Source organism: Nicotiana tomentosiformis, chromosome 8 (genome assembly GCF_000390325.3).
Source record: "Nicotiana tomentosiformis chromosome 8, ASM39032v3, whole genome shotgun sequence".
Taxonomy (NCBI): domain Eukaryota; kingdom Viridiplantae; phylum Streptophyta; class Magnoliopsida; order Solanales; family Solanaceae; genus Nicotiana; species Nicotiana tomentosiformis.
Genome location: NC_090819.1, coordinates 7,135,121 through 7,153,664, shown reverse-complemented (window position 1 = coordinate 7,153,664; position 18,544 = coordinate 7,135,121). Strand labels below are relative to the sequence as shown.

Sequence of the window (18,544 nt, the reverse complement as noted above, 5' to 3'; positions counted from 1 at the left end):
TTTCATGCCGGGGCGTTCGACTATGGAAGCCATTCACATTGTGAGGAGATTGGTGGAGCGGTATAGGGAGATGAAGAATGACTTGCACATGGTGTTCATTGATATAGAGAAAGCATATGGCAAAGTCTTGATAGAGGTGCTCTAGCGACGCTTGGAGGCTAAAGGGGTCCCAGTAGCCTACATTAGAATTGATTAAGGACATGTATGATAAAGCCAAGACTCAGATTAGGGCAGCGGGAGGAGACTCAGAACACTTTCTGATTATGATGGGGTTTCACCATGGATCAACTCTTAGTTCATTCATATTTTTCTTGGTGATGGACGCATTGACGAGACACATTCAAGGTGATGTGTCATGGTATATGTTATTTGCTGATGATATAGTTTTAATTGACGAGACGCGGGGTGGTGTTAACGAGCGGCTAGAGGTTTGGAGGCAGACTCTAGAGTCTAAAGGTTTCAAGTTGAGCAGGACCAAGACGGAGTACATGGAGTGCAAGTTCAGCAATGGTACCTAGGAAGGGGATATGAAGGTGAGGCTTGATACGCAAGTCATCTCCAAAAGAGGTAGTTTCAAGTATCTTGGATCTATAATATAAGGTAACAGGGAGATTGATGATGATGTCACACATCGTATCAGAGCAGGATGGATGAAGTGGAGGCTCGCTTCATGTGTCTTGTATGACAAGAATGTGCCGTTGAAACTTAAAGGTAAGTTCTACAAGGTTGTAGTTAGACCAACTATGTTTTATGGATCAGAGTGTTGGCCGATCAAGAACTCTCATACCCAGAAGCTAAAAGTAGTTGAGATGAGGATGTTGAGGTGGATGTGTGGGCATACTCGGTTGGATAATATTAGGAATGAAGTTATTCGGGAGAAGATGAGCGTGTCCCCTGTGGAGGATAAGATGCGGGAGGCGAGGTTGAGATGGTTCAGGCATGTTAAGGGGAGAAGTATAGAGGCCCCAGTTAGAAGGTGTTAGCGGTTAGCCTCGGTAGGCAGCATGCGGGGTAGAGGTAGGCCTAAGAAGTCTTGGAGAAAGGTTATTAGGCGGGACATGGCGCAACTGGAGCTGACCGAGGACATGACCCTAGACAGGAGGGTGTGAAGGTCAAAGATTAGAGTAGAAGGTTAGTAGGTAGTCGAGCGTTTCTCTTTGTCTTACTCAGTTCGCTATCATTAGTGTTAGTAAGTTATCTTTTATTCATAGATGATTATTATTACCTAGAGTTTGACTGCATTCTTGGATTCGATCTTATTTCATCTTCATGTTATTCCTACTTGTTACAATTACCTTTTCTTTTTCAGTCGTTTTCTAGCCGGGGGTCTATCGGAAACAACATCTCTGCCCTTCCAGGGATAGGGGTAAGGTTGCGTGCATCTTACCTTCCCCACACCTCACTTATAAAAAACTAATGGGTTTGTTGTTGTTGCTGTTTGTAAATTTTTGGCTTTATTATGCCACGTATTCTATTAAACTGACCCTATTAGATGATAGGCTTTAGTTGAAAATGGTAAAAAAAATGTTGAATTGTGTTTTAAAATTTAATGAATTGTATGTGATTTTTTTTTTGTGTGTTCGCGCGCATGGCAACTGAAGTACAAAATAAAAGGACAAATAATGAATTAAGAACAACAAAATCTTCATATTTCTCCCTTTTAATTCCCTCGGTCAAGGGTGGTAGTTTTATGTATTATATATCGAGGAAATGACGTTCTATAGCCCTTCAAAAAATTTATTAGCCCATGTTTTTCTAATTGACCCGAAATAGTCTTTAGGCCCAATTTATTGACAAGTTGTAGCCACTTTTCTCAATACATAGATTTTCCTCCTCTTGGACCCCTGACTTTTCTCTACCTAAGTTATAGTTTCCTTTCGAGTATAACTTTTTTTCTCTTTCTACGTCTCCCAAGTTAGTTCCCTTCCCCATAACTTTTACTTTTCCCCACACCTTTTACTTTTCTCTCTCTTCCATTTGCATTTATATTTTATTTATTTATTTTGGTTACTTGGTAGTTAGCAAGTGACTTTTACAAAGACACTTGTATAATTTTTTCACTAGCACAATTTATTTAATATCCGTCCATTTCCTTATATTCATTTCTTTTCTTATTGATTCATTTTGTAATTTTGAGCTGTTACTTAAAAAAACATAATAATTTTGCTTCTTCTTATCATTATGTACCAATGTTTGCTTCTTATTATTATTTTTGTTTATGTGATTGCTTGTTCTTCATCATCCTCTTTTTCGGGTCCTAATGATATTTTATAAGTACAAATCTTTTGAAGTTGGTATTGGTGGTGAGTTAAAATTTTAATGGTGTTTGGAAGATACAATGCAATTTCATATAAAAATTTTATATACACAGTATATAAAAGTTGTATATGCACCGTTATATGTATATAATTACATTCTGTATAATATTGTTATTATAAAAATTGTATATAGACTGTTTTACAATGTATACAAATTACATACACACTATTACATTGTATAAATTTTGCATATAAAGTGTATCCTGTATTTTTCAGTGTATATTATAAAAATTATATATAAACTGTTATAAAATGTATAAAAATTATATATATATATATATATATACACACACACACACACACTATTACATTGTATAAATTTTATATATAAAGTGTATATATATATATATACACACACACACACACACACACACTATTACATTGTATAAATTTTATATATAAAGTGTATCCTCTATATTTTAGTGTATGCCCGATGTATCGTTAGTGTATATTCATGGCTCCGACTTCTTTGCAGCAACCTTACAAATGTATGCATAATGTATATATGTTATATAATAGGTGTATGTGTACGATTATATAATTTATATACATTATTTATACAATGTAAATGTTGTTGGTCGTTTAATGGTGTTTTGCTGGCCATGAACTCCATGACTCTTTTGGGATGAATTTTTGTGCATTTGCTGTGAAGAAGTGAAGGGTGAAGTGTATTTGTGCAGGTAGTTATATAATTAGTGTATCTCATATATAATAAATTCATATTTAGTATATCTTTTATATAATCTGTGTAACTGTATACACTTTGAGTTTTTATAAAGTATACACTAACTATATATACTACACAATATGTATATATTGTGTATGTATACTACATAATATTTATATATAGTATATACAAATTATATACATAATTTATACACGATTGATACATATTGGCAAGTGTATTTTTGTATAAAAATTATATATAACCCATTAGATGTGTATAGAAGATGTATATTTTCAATTATATAGTATATAAAAGTTTTATATATAGTATTTCCTGAGTTTGACAATGTATTCTTAGTGTATTCCGAGCGTGTTGTATATTTTAAGTGTATAAAAAATATATATATTCTTCAACAATGTATAAAAAAGTGTCTATACACTCTATACTAGTGTATAATATGTATAGTACGTGTACAATCCATACATCACCTTCTTTCTCTTCTTGTTATATCATGGGTGTTTTACTTATGCAATATTATATTTTTCTAGATTGGATCACTAAAAAAAAAAAAAATTTGTAAAAGATAAAATTGGGATTGTAATTTGTGTATAATAGGAAGAAGTTTGGTGGTTGTGGAGAAGACAATTGGTTTCTCTTTTGTAATTTGGCGAAGTTTTTTTTTTTGCAATTTTTTTTAGTTTCTCTTTTGAAAAATATTTTATTTTTTTTGAATTCACCAGCTCTTTGGACTTTTGACCGAATTATTCTGTTTGTGTAATTAAAAAAAACTTATTTGACTAAAATAGTTTTATACTTTACATTGCTTTGGACTGGAGATATATTACTTATTACTGTAAATGAGATTTCTAAGATAAAAAATCACTTGAAATACTTGACATGGTTTAGAATGCGACTAGTGGGATTTCTATTTCACTGGCTAGCTATGATAATTAATTTTTGGCTTCAACTTGCATAATAGATTTGTGGGCTAGAAATTGTCAAAAGTTTTAGCCGAGCAGCTAAAAGTGAAATTGCCTCATTATATAACACATACAAAGCTTCAAAACAAAAGACTAAGGGCTCATTTGGCCATAAAAAAAATTCACTTTTTTTTCGGAAAATTTTCACGTTTTTTCGAAATCAATGTTTGACCATGAAATTTTCAATTTTCACTTGAAGATGAATTTCGGAATTTTTCGAAAATTTTAAAAACTCCAAAAAACTATTTTTCAAAATTTTCACTTCATATCACTCATAAAAATTCAAAAACAGCCCAAAATTGTATTCATGTCTAAACACAACTCTAATTTTCAAATACCATTTTCACTTGAACTTTTTTTCCACTATTTTCCGAAATTTACAATTCTTATGTCCAAACGCCCACTAAGTGGATCAAAGCAATTTAAGAGTAAGGGGCACTTAATCCTGTTGTAAAAATATGTTAATAAAGAAAAGAAAAATGGGAACATAGTATACAGCAATTCACAGTAAAACAATTTTGACATAACTTTCTGGTAGGCGAGATTCGAGTTTGAAGCAACAACATTCTTCTCTTGTCATTGCTGCTTCATTCTTCTCTTGTCATTGCTGCTTCATTCTTCTCCCTTATGGCACAAAAGTTCAGAAAGGCGGCACTTACTGCTTTCAGCATCACAAGCATGTCACGCAAATGGCTCTATGCGATGAAGTTTATACTGATCTCATTGTCTCTTCGGATACTCCCTCGGTCCAAAGATGGTGGATCCAATTCTCACGTTGGTGCTGCCCATTTCTATCTGCAGCATTACCATAGACAATCAAAACAGGACCAGTTTCTTAACGCAGCTTATATATTCTTTGTATGAGCAAAACAGGACCAGCTCATTTTTTTCATAATTCATGCTTACTTCAGGAACAACACGGACTATACAAATAGACAACAAAATATATTCGGAAATCCATTGGCAGAAAAAGAAAAATGAATTACATGGTCATCTCGAACATTTGCAACTGATTCATAAACTTCTTTCGTCATTTTGGTTGAGATTAAGTCGAGGAAAATATATTTTTGCATTAGCACGCTAGAGGCCTTAAATTAAACTCAAAGGACAATCAAGAGATTGATGGACTGTCCGCTTTCACATGATAAAGCAGCAGTAAAATGAAACTGGCAAAGGAAATTAATCAGAAGAAGTGATTCTTTCAATCAGAATTATTATTTTTTGGATGAAAGATATCAGATTTTTATGAACAAGGTAAGAGAATACCAGCTTACCGCTAGCTCAAAGTCAGTAGACATGCCCATTGATAACTCACATTGAGACTCCCCCATACCAAGCACCTTGCAAACTTCAGTTCTACAGTTCAATAGCGTCTATTGCATTACATCAAGAAAAATGGTGATCAGCAATTTGGAGAAATGGGAAATTTGATGAAGGACTCAATATAAGCATTTTTGTCATGAAGCTTCCAATATGCATGACTCAAGTCCATTCATTCGATAACAAACTTCTTAAGAATTCCATATAAGTAAATAACTTAGCACAAGAAATGCATCCGTCTATTATACGTAAAGTTAAAAAAAAATAAAAAAAAATAAATAAAAGGAAAGTGAACTTCCGATAACTATGAAGAAAATTGTTATGGTGACTATTATCATTGCCCAAAAAGACCTGCTTTCAGTAGTTTACAAATATTTTTCCTTTGCATCTTTCATTACAGGGTGGGACATCTTCAAATGGCTTAGAGAGCTTGGAATTTTTACAAGTCATCTACAACTAAATTTCGGATTAATTACAGAATATCACCTTGAAGTTTTCTGGGGTTGAAGTGTAGTCAGGCCTTCCAATTGTCATTAGGCCAGAGAAATCAAGGTTTGGGCAATCCAGCTTGACATGTTTGGCCAGCTCTGTGCAATTTGATGGATCAATACCAGATTTTGCTGTAGATAGTTAAATTAACTAATTCATCAGTTCCTTGGAAGTAGGAAGAATGGGGAAGAATGGAGGCCTTCCTTTGTTGGCCTTGAACGTCATAAAAACAAGCATTGTACGGTTCAATCAAACATGCATTACTAGCAGTGAGAAAAAAGAACTAACAATTCAGAGTTTCAAAATTAGCGAGATTTCATCTGCATTCTGCAAGTTTAACCGGAAATCCGAGGACTTGAAGCAATGTGTTAGAAACCTTTCATAACCTAGAGCCCGTTTGGATTAGCTGATTTGAAGTAGCTGATAAGCATCAGGTGCTGAAAAGCACTTTTAAGTACTGCAACTGATTTAATAAATAAGCAGTTACGTGTTTGGATACAAGTGCTAAAATTGATAATAAGCTGCTGCAGTATTTGATAAAAAAGTGCTGATAAGCTTTTTTTCTGTTAAAATGACTTAAATAACCTTATAATTGTTTATACTTATAAATGCGTAATTTCTTCAAAATTTTAGATTCTAGATCGATTCAAATATAAAATATTCTATCTGTCATTTGATTTTAAATGCAACTGTGCTTAGATAAGATAATTTTTATGATAAATATAATTTATTTTATGATAAGCATATAATCATAAGTTATAATAATTAATAAATTGACAAAAATTTCTCAGTAAAAAATAAACCTAAATAGGACAAAATATTTGAAGAGAAACAAACATTATCTTCATCACCACAACACTTAGAAAGCAATACACCAAAAAATTGATATGTCCTCATTTATTACATGCAGTTCAAAGATTAATACACAATTACATTGATACAAATATGCAAAGGAATAGAGGATTCGCTTATCTTAAATAGTCAATGAGAATTGCAGACTTGAAGAGGTGTGTGTGTGGGGGGGGAGGGAGGGGGAGGGGGGTTAGGTTGAAAAAATACTTGAGGCAACGATTATCGATCTAGGAGTTTTGTTCTAAAAAAGAATATTTTAAGGATAAAATAGTAAAAATCTTGGACAAACTTAAAGTGCTTATAAGCTAAAAATTCATAAGTTGGGGGTGACCAGCTTATGGCTTTTGGCTTATTTTTGACTTATAAGCACTTGGCTTATAAGCACTTTTAACTTTACCAAACGCGTAGATAAGCCGAAAAGTGCTTATAAGCTAGTTTTAGCCAAACACCCTCTAGGAGGAGGAAATAAGATTCTGCTCCTAATACCAAAAACCTAATAGCATGCAGAATCTTATCGCTAGAGTCATCGCAAGCCCAACTAGTCTCTTTCAGGATCTGTAAGCAAGAATGAGGAGGAAATATACTCACACTCTTCTCCACTGGTATTTACTTGAACCAAAACCTTCAGAGGTTGCCTGCCAATGCTTGAAACCATACGATCAAGATGATTTGCAAGCTGTAGATTAGAAAAGGTATTATATGATTGATCAACTCTGTTCGATTCCAACAATAATAAGCATTCAACGAGACTCTAATCTAACAAGTCAAACTTATTAAAGCTTCAGGTTGTGTCTGACAATGACCAGAAGGAACTCAGAAGGAAAACGAATGAAATAGCACACTCCTCCGTGCTCAGTTTATAAACCGACAGTGTTTTCCCTTTGATATAACTATTGATGTAATGATAACCATGTGGAGCTAACTTTTATTGATTTCAATGCTTGTTATCCTGCTGAACTCTGAAAGTAAATTAAAAATCATACTGCTGCTAACTTAAAGGAAATAGAAGCAGCATGTAACATTTTCAAGATTCAACAGAAAGACTACTCCTCACTCCTCAGGTTCAATCAAGCATTAAAAAAGAGGTAAAGTCTTTACCTTCTGATTATCAACACCATGAACCATAGCTAGATTGGGAACAGCAGCTGCAACAATGGAGGTAAACTTTACACAACTGTAAGATGATGTTTATCCCATTTACAAATACAAGAAGAAATGTTTCCTGAGACTAAGCCCGGGGGGGGGGAATTTAAGGTAAAAGTACGTAACTGAATCTTTTCATAGAAATAAACCAAAAAATCAACAGCCAAGCCAATAAAGATTGACTCAAGAACCAATTTCATTCTGAGCTCCATTATAGATTTCAAAAGAAGATAATACATTTGAGAGAAAATACGCAGGCTTGTAGTTCCCCAAGTTAAGCATCGAAAGGCAATTTGGCCCTATTTGGATACTAAAAAGAAAAGCTTTTATACTCGAGTCAGACAATTCGACCTTATCTTACAGACAATTAGCACAAAGAAACAAACTTTTAGTTGGAAACAGTTAGAAGATAATACACTGACGGAAAAAAATGCAGACTTGCATTTTAGAAACATCGCAACTGGAAAAGAATCAAATGAACTAAATACAAGATCCTATGGAAGCTGGATCATAACAAAACTAAATTCGCACATATATTTGAATAAGCTCGTACTCAGGAGTTGCTTCACTTTGTTGCTCTGCAAATGCCCAATATAATGCCATTCAATGTCCTCAGGAAGCTGCATTTCAAGAACACGTACTCAATATTGCACCAAAAAAAATAAAATCAACTACTCAATTACTCCTTTCTATATTAGAAAAAAATTATTATTACACCTTTCTATATTAGAAAAAATTAAATTTTAATAAGATTGATTTATAGTCACACAAATATATATACAACTTATTTTAAAACACAATTTTCAAAAGTTTCTTTTTTCGTGCTATGCCACACAAAATGGGATGGAGGGAGTATGTTTCAATCCCAAATTAACTCAGCTACATGAATCCTTTATATCTATTCAGCTCCATTTACATCCAATTTTTTTTCCTGTAAACAATTTGTCACAACCTAAAACTCAATTAGCGTAACCACTGCTGAAATGGAGCAGATGAGTACCTCGGGAGCCTTCTGGATAATCTCTTGGACGTAATTTTCACCGAAACATCGGTGACCAGCATCATAAACTTGGTTAATTAGAGAAATAGGCTTAGTCTTGCTCACGGCCACCACTCTCACGTCATCAGCGCGGCGGCCGGACCTTTCCGCAGCTTGCCGGACACGGTGGAACACCGACCGGAGCGCCGTAACGGCCAGACCCTCGGCAGCCGGAGCAGCCATCGCTTTGTTTTCTCTCTGTTTGATTCCTGATTCTCTCGCGCGCTAATCATTGTTTATTATAGTTTCTGTTTATAATCACCAAAAGAATGGTAGGTAATTGTTTACGTCAAGAAATGGACGCCACACATAACAAGTACAATAAAACCTCACCATTTTTTCTATAGATTAATTTGCATTTGAGAAATTTATTTCATTGAATATTTGAATATATAAAAAAAAATTAAATGTTATAAAGATTAAAAAAAAAAAAAAAAGATATTCATATTATTACCAATTAATTTTTTTCTAGATACCTACGGCAGTGGGGGATGTGGGTATTTGATTTTTTTTTTTTTTTTGGTGGGTCGACATAGAAATCAAGTTTTAGACCTTGCCAAACTTCTTTATCACTGTAGAAATCACTGGTCGCCTGCTCATTTTGTAAATGTTTAGGGATTTTTATTTTATTTTAACAAGTTATTGGATATTCAAATTATGAAAATTTAAGCTTATGGTATTTGACAAGAGTGAGTTGCTCTAGTGGTAAGCTTAGGGTATTTGACTTCAGGTTCTATTGTTCTTGCTTAAAATTTTCTATTTGTTAATATTGGACTTGTGTGAGTTGGTACCTCCCGTTTTCCAATTTTCCTTTGTTGTGTTAGTTAAATTGTTGACAACTTAGTTCGTATTAGTTTATTCACCGTATTAGTGTGCCTGTAGTTGCAACTTGTCTTCTTCTGGTTTGGTATGTTATATTGTGCGTGATAGTGATTCCCCTGGTCGAGTGAGGTCATGTCCTTGGGGGGAACGGGGGGTGGGGCAGGAGGTAGGGCAGGGGTTAGAGGGGGTGGGGCGGGAGGCAAAGGGAACAATGGTGTTTGTAGGTTGAGAATTGGGTCATAGAACGTAGGTACATTGACGGGTAAGTCTATAGAGTTGCCGAAGATCCTCCAAAAGAGGAGGGTCAATATAGCGTGTGTCCAAGAGACTAGGTGGGTATGGTCGAGGGCGAAGGACACAGACGGGTATAAACTTTGGTACTCGGGAGTCTAGAAAGGTAAGAATGGAGTGGACATCTTGGTGGATAGGGAACTTAGAGAGTCTGTGGTCGAGGTTAGACGAGTGAATGATAGATTGATGATTATTAAGTTGGTGGTTGGAGAGTGCACCCTAAACGTCGTTAGCGCATATGCGCCGCATGTGGGCCTAGATGGGGAGGTTAAACAACGCTTCTGGGAGGGGTTAGATGAGATTGTGTGTCAGGTTCCGCCTATTGAGAAGCTATTCATAGGAGGGGATTTCAATGGGCATATTGGGTCGACTACAGATGGTTATGGCAAGGTGCATGGAGGCTTCGGTTTTGGGGAGAGGAACGGAGGAGGTACATCGTTGTTAGACTTCGCTAAGGCTTTTGGGTTGGTGATTGTGAACTCTAACTTTCCAAAGAGGGAGAGGCATTTGGTTACTTTTCAAAATGCGGTGGCGAAGACTTAGATTGACTATCTTCTCCTCATGAGAGGTGACAGAGGAATGTGCAAGGATTGCAAGGTGATTCCGGGTGAGATACTCGCAACGCAACATAGGCTCTTGGTGATGGACGTTGGTATTATGTTAAAGAGGAGGAAAAGGTCTACTCGAGAAAGTCCGAGAATCAGGTGGGGAGCCTTAACTAATGATAAAACCCAAGAGTTGGAGGGGCGGTTGTTGGCTATAAGAGCTTGGAGGAGCAGTGGTGACGCGAGTACTATGTGGTCAGCGACAACAGATTGTATTAGGGAGGTAGCGAGAGAGGTGTTAGGAGTCTCGACGGGCGTCTCTGGTGGGCACAAAGGAGACTGGTGGTGGAATGAAGTGGTTCAAGGTAAAGTGGAAGCTAAGAAGGTGGCGTACCTGAAGTTAGTGGGGAGCATAGATGAGAAGGAGAGGCGAGCATGCATGGAGAGGTATAATACAGCTAGGAAGGAGGCTAAGCTGGCGGTCACAGAGGCTAAGACTGCGGCATATGGTCGTATGTACGAGGAACTGGGGAAAAAAGGTGGGGAGAAGAAGTTATTCCGGCTGGCCAAGTTGAGAGAGAAGAAGGCTCGGGATTTGGACCAAGTGAGATGCATCAAGGACGAAGATGGTAGAGTATTAATGGAAGATGCCCAGATTAAGAGGAGATGACAGACTTACTTTCATAAACTTCTGAATGAAGAAGGGGATCAGGATATTGTGCTAGGCGAATTGGAGCATTCCGAGAGTCACCGTGACTTTGGGTATTGCAGGCGTATCGAGGTTGATGAGGTCATGTGAGCTATGCGTAAGATGAGTAGGGGCAGAGCGACCGGGCCAGACGAGATTCCGATGGAATTTTGGAAGTGTGTGGGAGAGCAGGTTTGGAGTGGTTGACTAGGTTGTTTAATATTATTTTAAGGCGAAGAGGACGCCAGATGAGTGGAGGTGGAGTACGATGGTCCTATTGTATAAGAACAAAGGTGATATCCATAGTTGTAACAATTATAGGGGTATTAAATTACTGAGTCATACCATGAAAGTGTGGGAGAGGGTGGTTGAAGTGAGGGTAAGGATGACAGTGTCTGTATCCGACAACCAGTTCGGGTTCATGCCGGGTCGTTCGACTACAAAAGCCATACACCTTGTTAGGGGGTTGGTGGAACTGTACAAGAGAGGAAGAATGATCTGCACATGGTCTTTATTGACCTAGAGAAAGCATATGACAAGATTTCTAGAGAAGTTCTCTGGAGATGCCTGGAGGCAAAAGGTGTATCGGTTCCCTATATTATGGTGATTAAGGACATGTATGATGGGGCTAAGACTCGGGTTAGGATAGTAGGAGGCGACTCTGAGCATTTTTCGGTTGTAATGGGATTACACCAAGGTTCTGCGCTCAGTCCGTTCTTATTCGCCCTCGTGATCGACGTATTAACACACCATATTCAAGGGGAGATGTCGTGGTGCATGCTATTCGCCGATGACATAGTTCTGATTGATGAGTCGCGAGCCGGTGTTAACGAGAGGCTAGAAGTTTGGAGACAGGCTCTTGAGTCTAAGGGTTTCAAGTTGAGCAGGACGAAGACGGAATACTTGGAGTGTAAATTCAGCGCTGAGCCAGGGGAAGTGGGTGTGGATGTGAGGCTTGAATCATAGGTCATCCCGAGTAGAGGCAGCTTCAAGTACCTTGGTTCGGTTATTCAGGGGGAAGGGGAGATCGACGAGGATGTCACACACCGTATTGGGGTAGGATGGATGAAGTGGAGGTTAGCATCTGGAGTCCTGTGTGACAAGAAAGTGCCACCAATACTCAAAGGTAAGTTCTATAAAGCGGTGGTTAGACCGGCCATGTTGTATGGGGCTGAGTGTTGGCCCTTTAAGAACTCACATATCCAGAAGATGAAAGTAGCAGAAATGAGGATGTTGAGGTGGATGTGCGGGCACACTAGGATAGATAAGATTAGGAATGATGTTATTTGGGAGAAGGTGCGCGTGGCTCCCATTGATGACAAGATGCGGGAAGCGAGGCTTAGATGGTTCAGGCATGTTCAAAGGAGAAGCCCAGATGCTCCGGTACGGAGGTGTGAGCGGCTGGTTGTGGAGGGCACGAGAAGAGATAGAGGGAGGCCTAAGAAGTATTGGGGAGAGGTGATCAGACAGGATATGGCGAGGCTCCAGATTTCCGAGGACATGACACTTGATAGGAAGATGTGGAGGTCGAGTATTAGAGTTGTAGGTTAGGATGTAGTTGAGTCTTGACTTACTTCGTACCATTGTGGGACTAGCCACGTAGGGTTTTGTCTAGGATAGCTAGTGACAATGTTGTATTTTACTACTTCGCTTTTCAATGCATGTCCTATTTACTAGCTATCGTTTTTGATTTGCATCTTTCTTCTGCATTTCGTGGTGTTCCTATTTTTTGTATGATTGTTGTGGTGATACTAATATTGTCTCCTCTTGTCATTTTGTCTTTTTGTTTTTTTGAGCCGAGGGTCTTTCGGAAATAATTTCTCTACTCCTTTGGGGTAGGGGTAAGGTCTGCGTACACACTACCCTCCCCATACCCCATTGGTGAGATTCTACTGGATTGTTGTTGTTGTTGTAATTTTTTTTAATACTAATATACTATTAATAAATTAATAACTAGTTGTACAAAGATTTAAACTGGAAGGCATAAAAATTACTTACAAAATTATTAAAGTTATGTCTCCAATAAAATAATTAATAGAGTGATTTTTTATTTTTATTTTTATTATTGTTATCATAAAGTAATAAATACATAGATACTATTATAAAGGCGTATTCAAAGAGTATAACGTTATAACGATAGTTATTGATGTCATACATGAAAAGTTTTCAATAAAACGTGTTCTAGAAAATTGAAGATTCATTGCTTATTTGTGGTCGTAATTGAGTGATTAATGTTCCGTCGAGCTTATATTGTCCATCATTAATGATTTGAGTTTTGTTAAGCTTATAAAATTTTCATTGAAAAAGACAACACTGGTTTATTGATTTTTGAAGGTTTAAGATGAGTTTAACAATTGAAATTTGTCGGGGTTGTATTAAAAAGTTGTAATAACCCAACCGGTCATTTTGACTTTTAGAATCCCGTTCCCTAAAATAAAATTTTATGTATGTGCTTTTATTGATTTATGACTTGCGGAGATGTTTGGTTCGGGATTTGGAAGTGTTTGGATTGAAATCGGAACACTTGGTTTCTTAAGTTAGCTTTAAAAGGCCAAGTTTGACTTCGGTCAACATTTTGAGAAAATGACCCAGGAATCGTGATTTGACGGTTCCAATAGGTTTGTATGATGCTTTCAGACTTGGGCGTATGTTCGAATCGGGTTTTGGATAACCCGAGAGCATTTTGGCGCTTAATAGTGAATATGAAGATTTAAAGTTCTTTAAATTTGGTTTGGAGTAGGTTTTTGAATAATTGAAGTACGTTTGGAATTCCGAGTTTGGAAATAGTTCCATATAGTAATTTAAGACTTGCACGCCAAGTTTCGTATCGTTCCGAGTAGTCTAAGTATGTTTCGGCGCGTTGGTAGTAAATTGAAGAACTTGAAGTTATTAAGTTTGAATCAATTTGGTTTGGGGTATGATTTTTAGATTTGATGATATTTTACACGTGCCGAGAGTTCGAGCGAGTCCGTTTTATGATTTCAAACTTGTTGGTATGTTCGGGCGGGGCCTCGGAGGCCCAAGCGTTAATCGGACGAGGCTCGGACTAGGTTGGAAATTTAGAGCCAAGCTGAAGCTCCCCAGTTCTGTCAGAATCGCAAGAGCGGAAATAGGACCGCACCTGCGAAGGCGCATGTGCGCAGAAGAGGAGCGCAGGTGCGGTAACGGCGCAGGTGCGACGTGGGACTCGCAGAAGCGAGCCGCTGACCGCAGGTGCGAGCGAAGCCGGCTAAGGGAAAACCGCATCTGCGAAGGCATTTTCGCAGATGCGGAGCCGCATATGCGAAAATCACTTTTGGGCATAACCTTAAAATGGGCGAAGCTCAGTCCATTTTTATTCATTTTTCTTCCATGTTTGGGCGATTTCAGAGCTCTTTGAGAGGAGATTTCAACTAGCAATTTAGAGGTAAGTTAATTCTACACCCCTTGAGTTGAATACATAGATTATGGGTAGATTATAACTAGAAAATCTTAGAAATCAAGAGTTTAGGTAAAAAACCTAGATTTTTATAAAAACGATATTTTAACAACGAAAATGGTTATGGAATTAGATAGAAATTATATATTTGAGTTATTGAGATTATGGGTAACGTTTTCATCCGAAAATTTACGGAATCCGGGCACGTGGGCCGGGGATGAATTTTAGGGATTTTACCATTTTGGATAGGGTAATTTATTTAATAGATGAATTTCAAATTATTGAGCATATATTAATTATTTTGTATAATATTTGGATAATTTTGGATTTTTCGGCGCCGAATCGAGAATTTTACGCGACGCGGTAATCGGAAAGTAGACTTTGAGACAAGGTAAGTCTCTTGTCTAATCTTGTGAAGGGGAAATTTTCCCATAGGGATTAAATTAAATAATTATTGCTAATTGCGGGGGCTACGTACGCACGAGGTGACGAGAGTCCGTGCGTAGTTACTATAAATGCTAAAGTCCGGGTAGTTTAGGACTCAAAGCATGAATTACTTGTGTAAATTATTTGATGTGTGTATGGTGAATTGTTAGATAAGGATATTAAAAGATGAAATTCTCATATGCTAAATTTTTGTTTAGATTAATTAATTGTTGAAATAAATTGTTATCTTCTCGAATAAATTTTACAATAAATATTCTTATTCCGGAGGTACATAAGAAAATGTCCTCCTTTCTTGTGGATCGGGCTGAACGCCTCGGTAGGATATATGCATCTATGGATCGTGCTGCACGTCCCTCGGCAGTGTACACGAAACTCTGGATCGGGCCGTACGACCTCGGCAGAAATCGTGCTTAATAATAATAAAAATTACACGATACTTGGACAGTTTATTGCAGCTTGTAAAGCTATTTGATAAATTGAAAATTTATTGAGATTGAATTGCAGCCTGTAAAGCTTTTTGATAAATGGGAAATTTTTATTGAAATTAAAGGATTTAATTAATAGATTGGAAATTGTTGCATTTGAAAGATTTTTATTATTTCTGCTAATTGAATAAAAAATATTGTTAACTCTGTGAATCATGCTGATTTGAATTATTATAATTTATTTCATTTATTATTGTTGACCCTTAATGAGTGTCAAAGTCGGTCATCTCGTCTCTACCACTTCGAAATTAGACTTGATACTTACTGGGTACACGTTGTTTACGTACTCATGCTACACTTGCTGCACTTTTTGTGCAGGATCTGAGACATATACTAGTGGAGGACCTATCATTGCACATCCTCGTTATCCATGGGCGTAGTGGTGAGCTGCCTTTCTGAATCGTCCTGCAGCTACCAGTGCCTCTTCTTGTATTATTTTTATTTTGTCTATTTTTATTTCAGACAGTATTTGAAGTTTTGTATAATCTACTAGATGCACACATTGGTAGGATTTGGTGTCTTATTATTTTCTTGGATTGAAATTTCATCGATATATGTTTAATTTATTAGTTGGCTTGCCTAGCTATAGTGTTAGGCGCCATCACGGCCTATAGGTGAAATTGGGTCATGACAACATGGTATTAGAGCACTAGGTTCACGTAGGTCTCACAAGTTATGAGCATGCCTAATAGAGTCTTGCGGATCGGTACGGAGATGTCTGTACTTATCTTCGAGAGGCTATACAATGTTAAGAAACTACCTTTCTTCATATTCCATCGTGCAATTGATGTAGTACTAAATATCCTTCTCTTATTCTCTCACAGATGGTGAGAACACGCTCTAATGAGGTTCCAGACCAGGGAAGAGTTACTCCCCCAGTTGCTAGAGGCTGAGGGAAGGCTCCAGCCCGTGGTAGAGGGCGAGGACGTCCCAGGACTATTCCAGTTATTCCACCAGTGGGCCCAACAGAGGATCCCATTATTGAGAAGCAGGGTGAAGTGCCCGTGGTAGAGCCAGCTCCGGTGGATTTCACATCTGCACCGGGATTTCAGAATATTATGGGTCGTATGCTGTGATTCATGGACAATATGACTCAGACCGGTTTATTTCCGGCAGACCCAACCACATCCCAGGCGGGCGGGGGAGCCCAGACCCCTACCACACAGGCTCATGGACAAGCAGCTGCCGTATATCATACCTAGGGTGCACTACCGGTGGGTGGAACCCAGCCAATGGCAGCAACTACACCTGAGCCCAGGCCAGTTGCAGCCGCTGATCCTCAGAAACTATTGGACAGATGGACTAGACTACATCCTCCTGTCTTTGGGGGTGAGCGACATGAGGATCCCCAGGATTTCATTGATTGGTGCAAGGATAGACTGTACAACACGAGGATATTGGAGTCTCATGGGGTAGACTTTGCTACTTTTCAGCTAGAGGGCAGAGCCCGTAGATGGTGACAGTCTTATGTTCTTGGTAGACCAGCAGATTCTCCTCCCATGACTTGGGACAGGTTCACTCGTATCTTCCTGGACAGGTATATTCCATCCTCTCATAGGGAAGAGTTGCAATTTCAGTTTGTGCAGCTCCAGCAGGGTCAGATGTCAGTGACCGATTATGAGGCGAGGTTCTCTGAGTTATCTCGCCATGCGCTTATGATACTCCCTACTGAGGCGGAGAGTGTGCAGAGGTTTGTTGCGGGTTTACATACTGGCATTCAGGCCACTATGGCTTGAGAGGTTGAGATAGGTACTTCTTATGAGCTAGTCGTGGAGATAGCCCGCATGATAGAGGGTGTACGCCAGCGGAGCCGAGAGTAGGTTACGAGAGATAAGCGATTAAGGTATTCTGGAGAGTTCATAGGTACTCTGTCTGGGGGCAGAGGTCAGTTCGTGAGAGAGCAGTCCAGGAGGCCCCCATATCCAGCACCACCGCCTCCTCGAGGTGCTCCAGTGCGACCTTATCTCAATGTTATACCAGAAGGTTCTTATCGCCCACCAGCTATTCAGGGTCCTCCTAGTGGGTATTCAGTTCCCCAGGGCCAGACTCTTAGTCAGCAGCCCATCGCACCGAAGAGTTATTACGAGTGCGGGGATCACAGTCATATGTAGAGATTTTGCCCCGGGCTTCGGGATAGACCAGTACAACAGGGTCAGCAGCCTATGCTTACCGGACCAGTTGCTCCACCAGTAGTCCGAACACCAAGAGGTGAAGGACAGGTGGGTAGAGGTCGTCCTAGAGGTGGAGGTCAGCCAAGTGGAGGCCAACCAGTTGGCGCTCCAGCTCGATTCTATGCTTTTCTGGCTAGACTAGATGCAGAGGCCTCAGATGCCGTGATTACAGGTATTATTTCTGTTTGAGGCAAAGATGCCTCAGTATTATTTGATCCGGGATCTACGTATTCATATGTGTCATCTTTATTCGCTTCATTCCTAGGTGTTTCTCGTGAGTCCTTGAGTACTCATGTTTATGTGTCCATTCCTTTGGGCGATTCTGTTATCATGAACCAGATCTGCCGGTTTTGTATTATTACATTTTGTGGTTATGAAAGTAAAGCAGATTTCTTATTGCTCGAGATGATCGATTTTGAAATTATTCTGGGTATGGACTGGTTATCTCCATATCATGTTATTCTAGATTGTCATGCCAAAACTGTTACCTTGGCTATTCCATCTTTGCCTAGGCTGGAGTGGAAGGGTTCGCCTGTTAATTAATTTAATCGGGTTATTTCTGTTATGAGGGCTCAACACATGGTTGAGAAGGGTTGTTTAGATTATCTAGCTTATGTTCGGGATACTACTACAAAGACTCCGGCTATTGATTCAGTGCCTATAGTTTGGGAGTTCTTCGATGTATTTCCTTTAGATCTTCCAGGTATGCCACCTGATCGTGATATTGGTTTCTGTATTGACTTGGCTCCAGATACCCAGCCCATATCTATCCCACCGTATCGCATGGCTCCGAAAGAATTGAAAGAATTGAAAAAACAGCTTGAGGAGTTACTAGCCAAAGGGTTCGTCAGACTGAGTGTATCGCCTTG

General features: G+C 38.5%; 2 protein-coding genes across 2 annotated transcripts; one reads left to right on the top strand and one right to left on the bottom strand.

Annotated features, from left to right (window-relative positions):
• Positions 1 to 4,292: 4,292 nt before the first annotated feature.
• On the bottom strand, positions 4,293 to 9,044 carry LOC104089944 (uncharacterized). Its single transcript, XM_070182015.1, has 7 exons — positions 8,770 to 9,044; positions 8,323 to 8,389; positions 7,725 to 7,771; positions 7,215 to 7,302; positions 5,772 to 5,905; positions 5,240 to 5,338; positions 4,293 to 4,760 (listed from the first exon to the last, which is right to left on the bottom strand). Exons 1-7 carry the CDS (start codon positions 8,989 to 8,991, stop codon positions 4,686 to 4,688), a joined length of 732 nt encoding a protein of 243 aa, XP_070038116.1. The 5' UTR covers positions 8,992 to 9,044; the 3' UTR covers positions 4,293 to 4,685.
• A 1,063-nt stretch (positions 9,045 to 10,107) lies between these two features.
• LOC138897031 (uncharacterized) lies at positions 10,108 to 10,464 on the top strand. Its single transcript, XM_070182985.1, has one exon. The coding sequence runs from the start codon at positions 10,108 to 10,110 to the stop codon at positions 10,462 to 10,464; it is 357 nt and encodes a 118-aa protein (XP_070039086.1).
• The last annotated feature ends 8,080 nt before the right edge of the window (positions 10,465 to 18,544 follow it).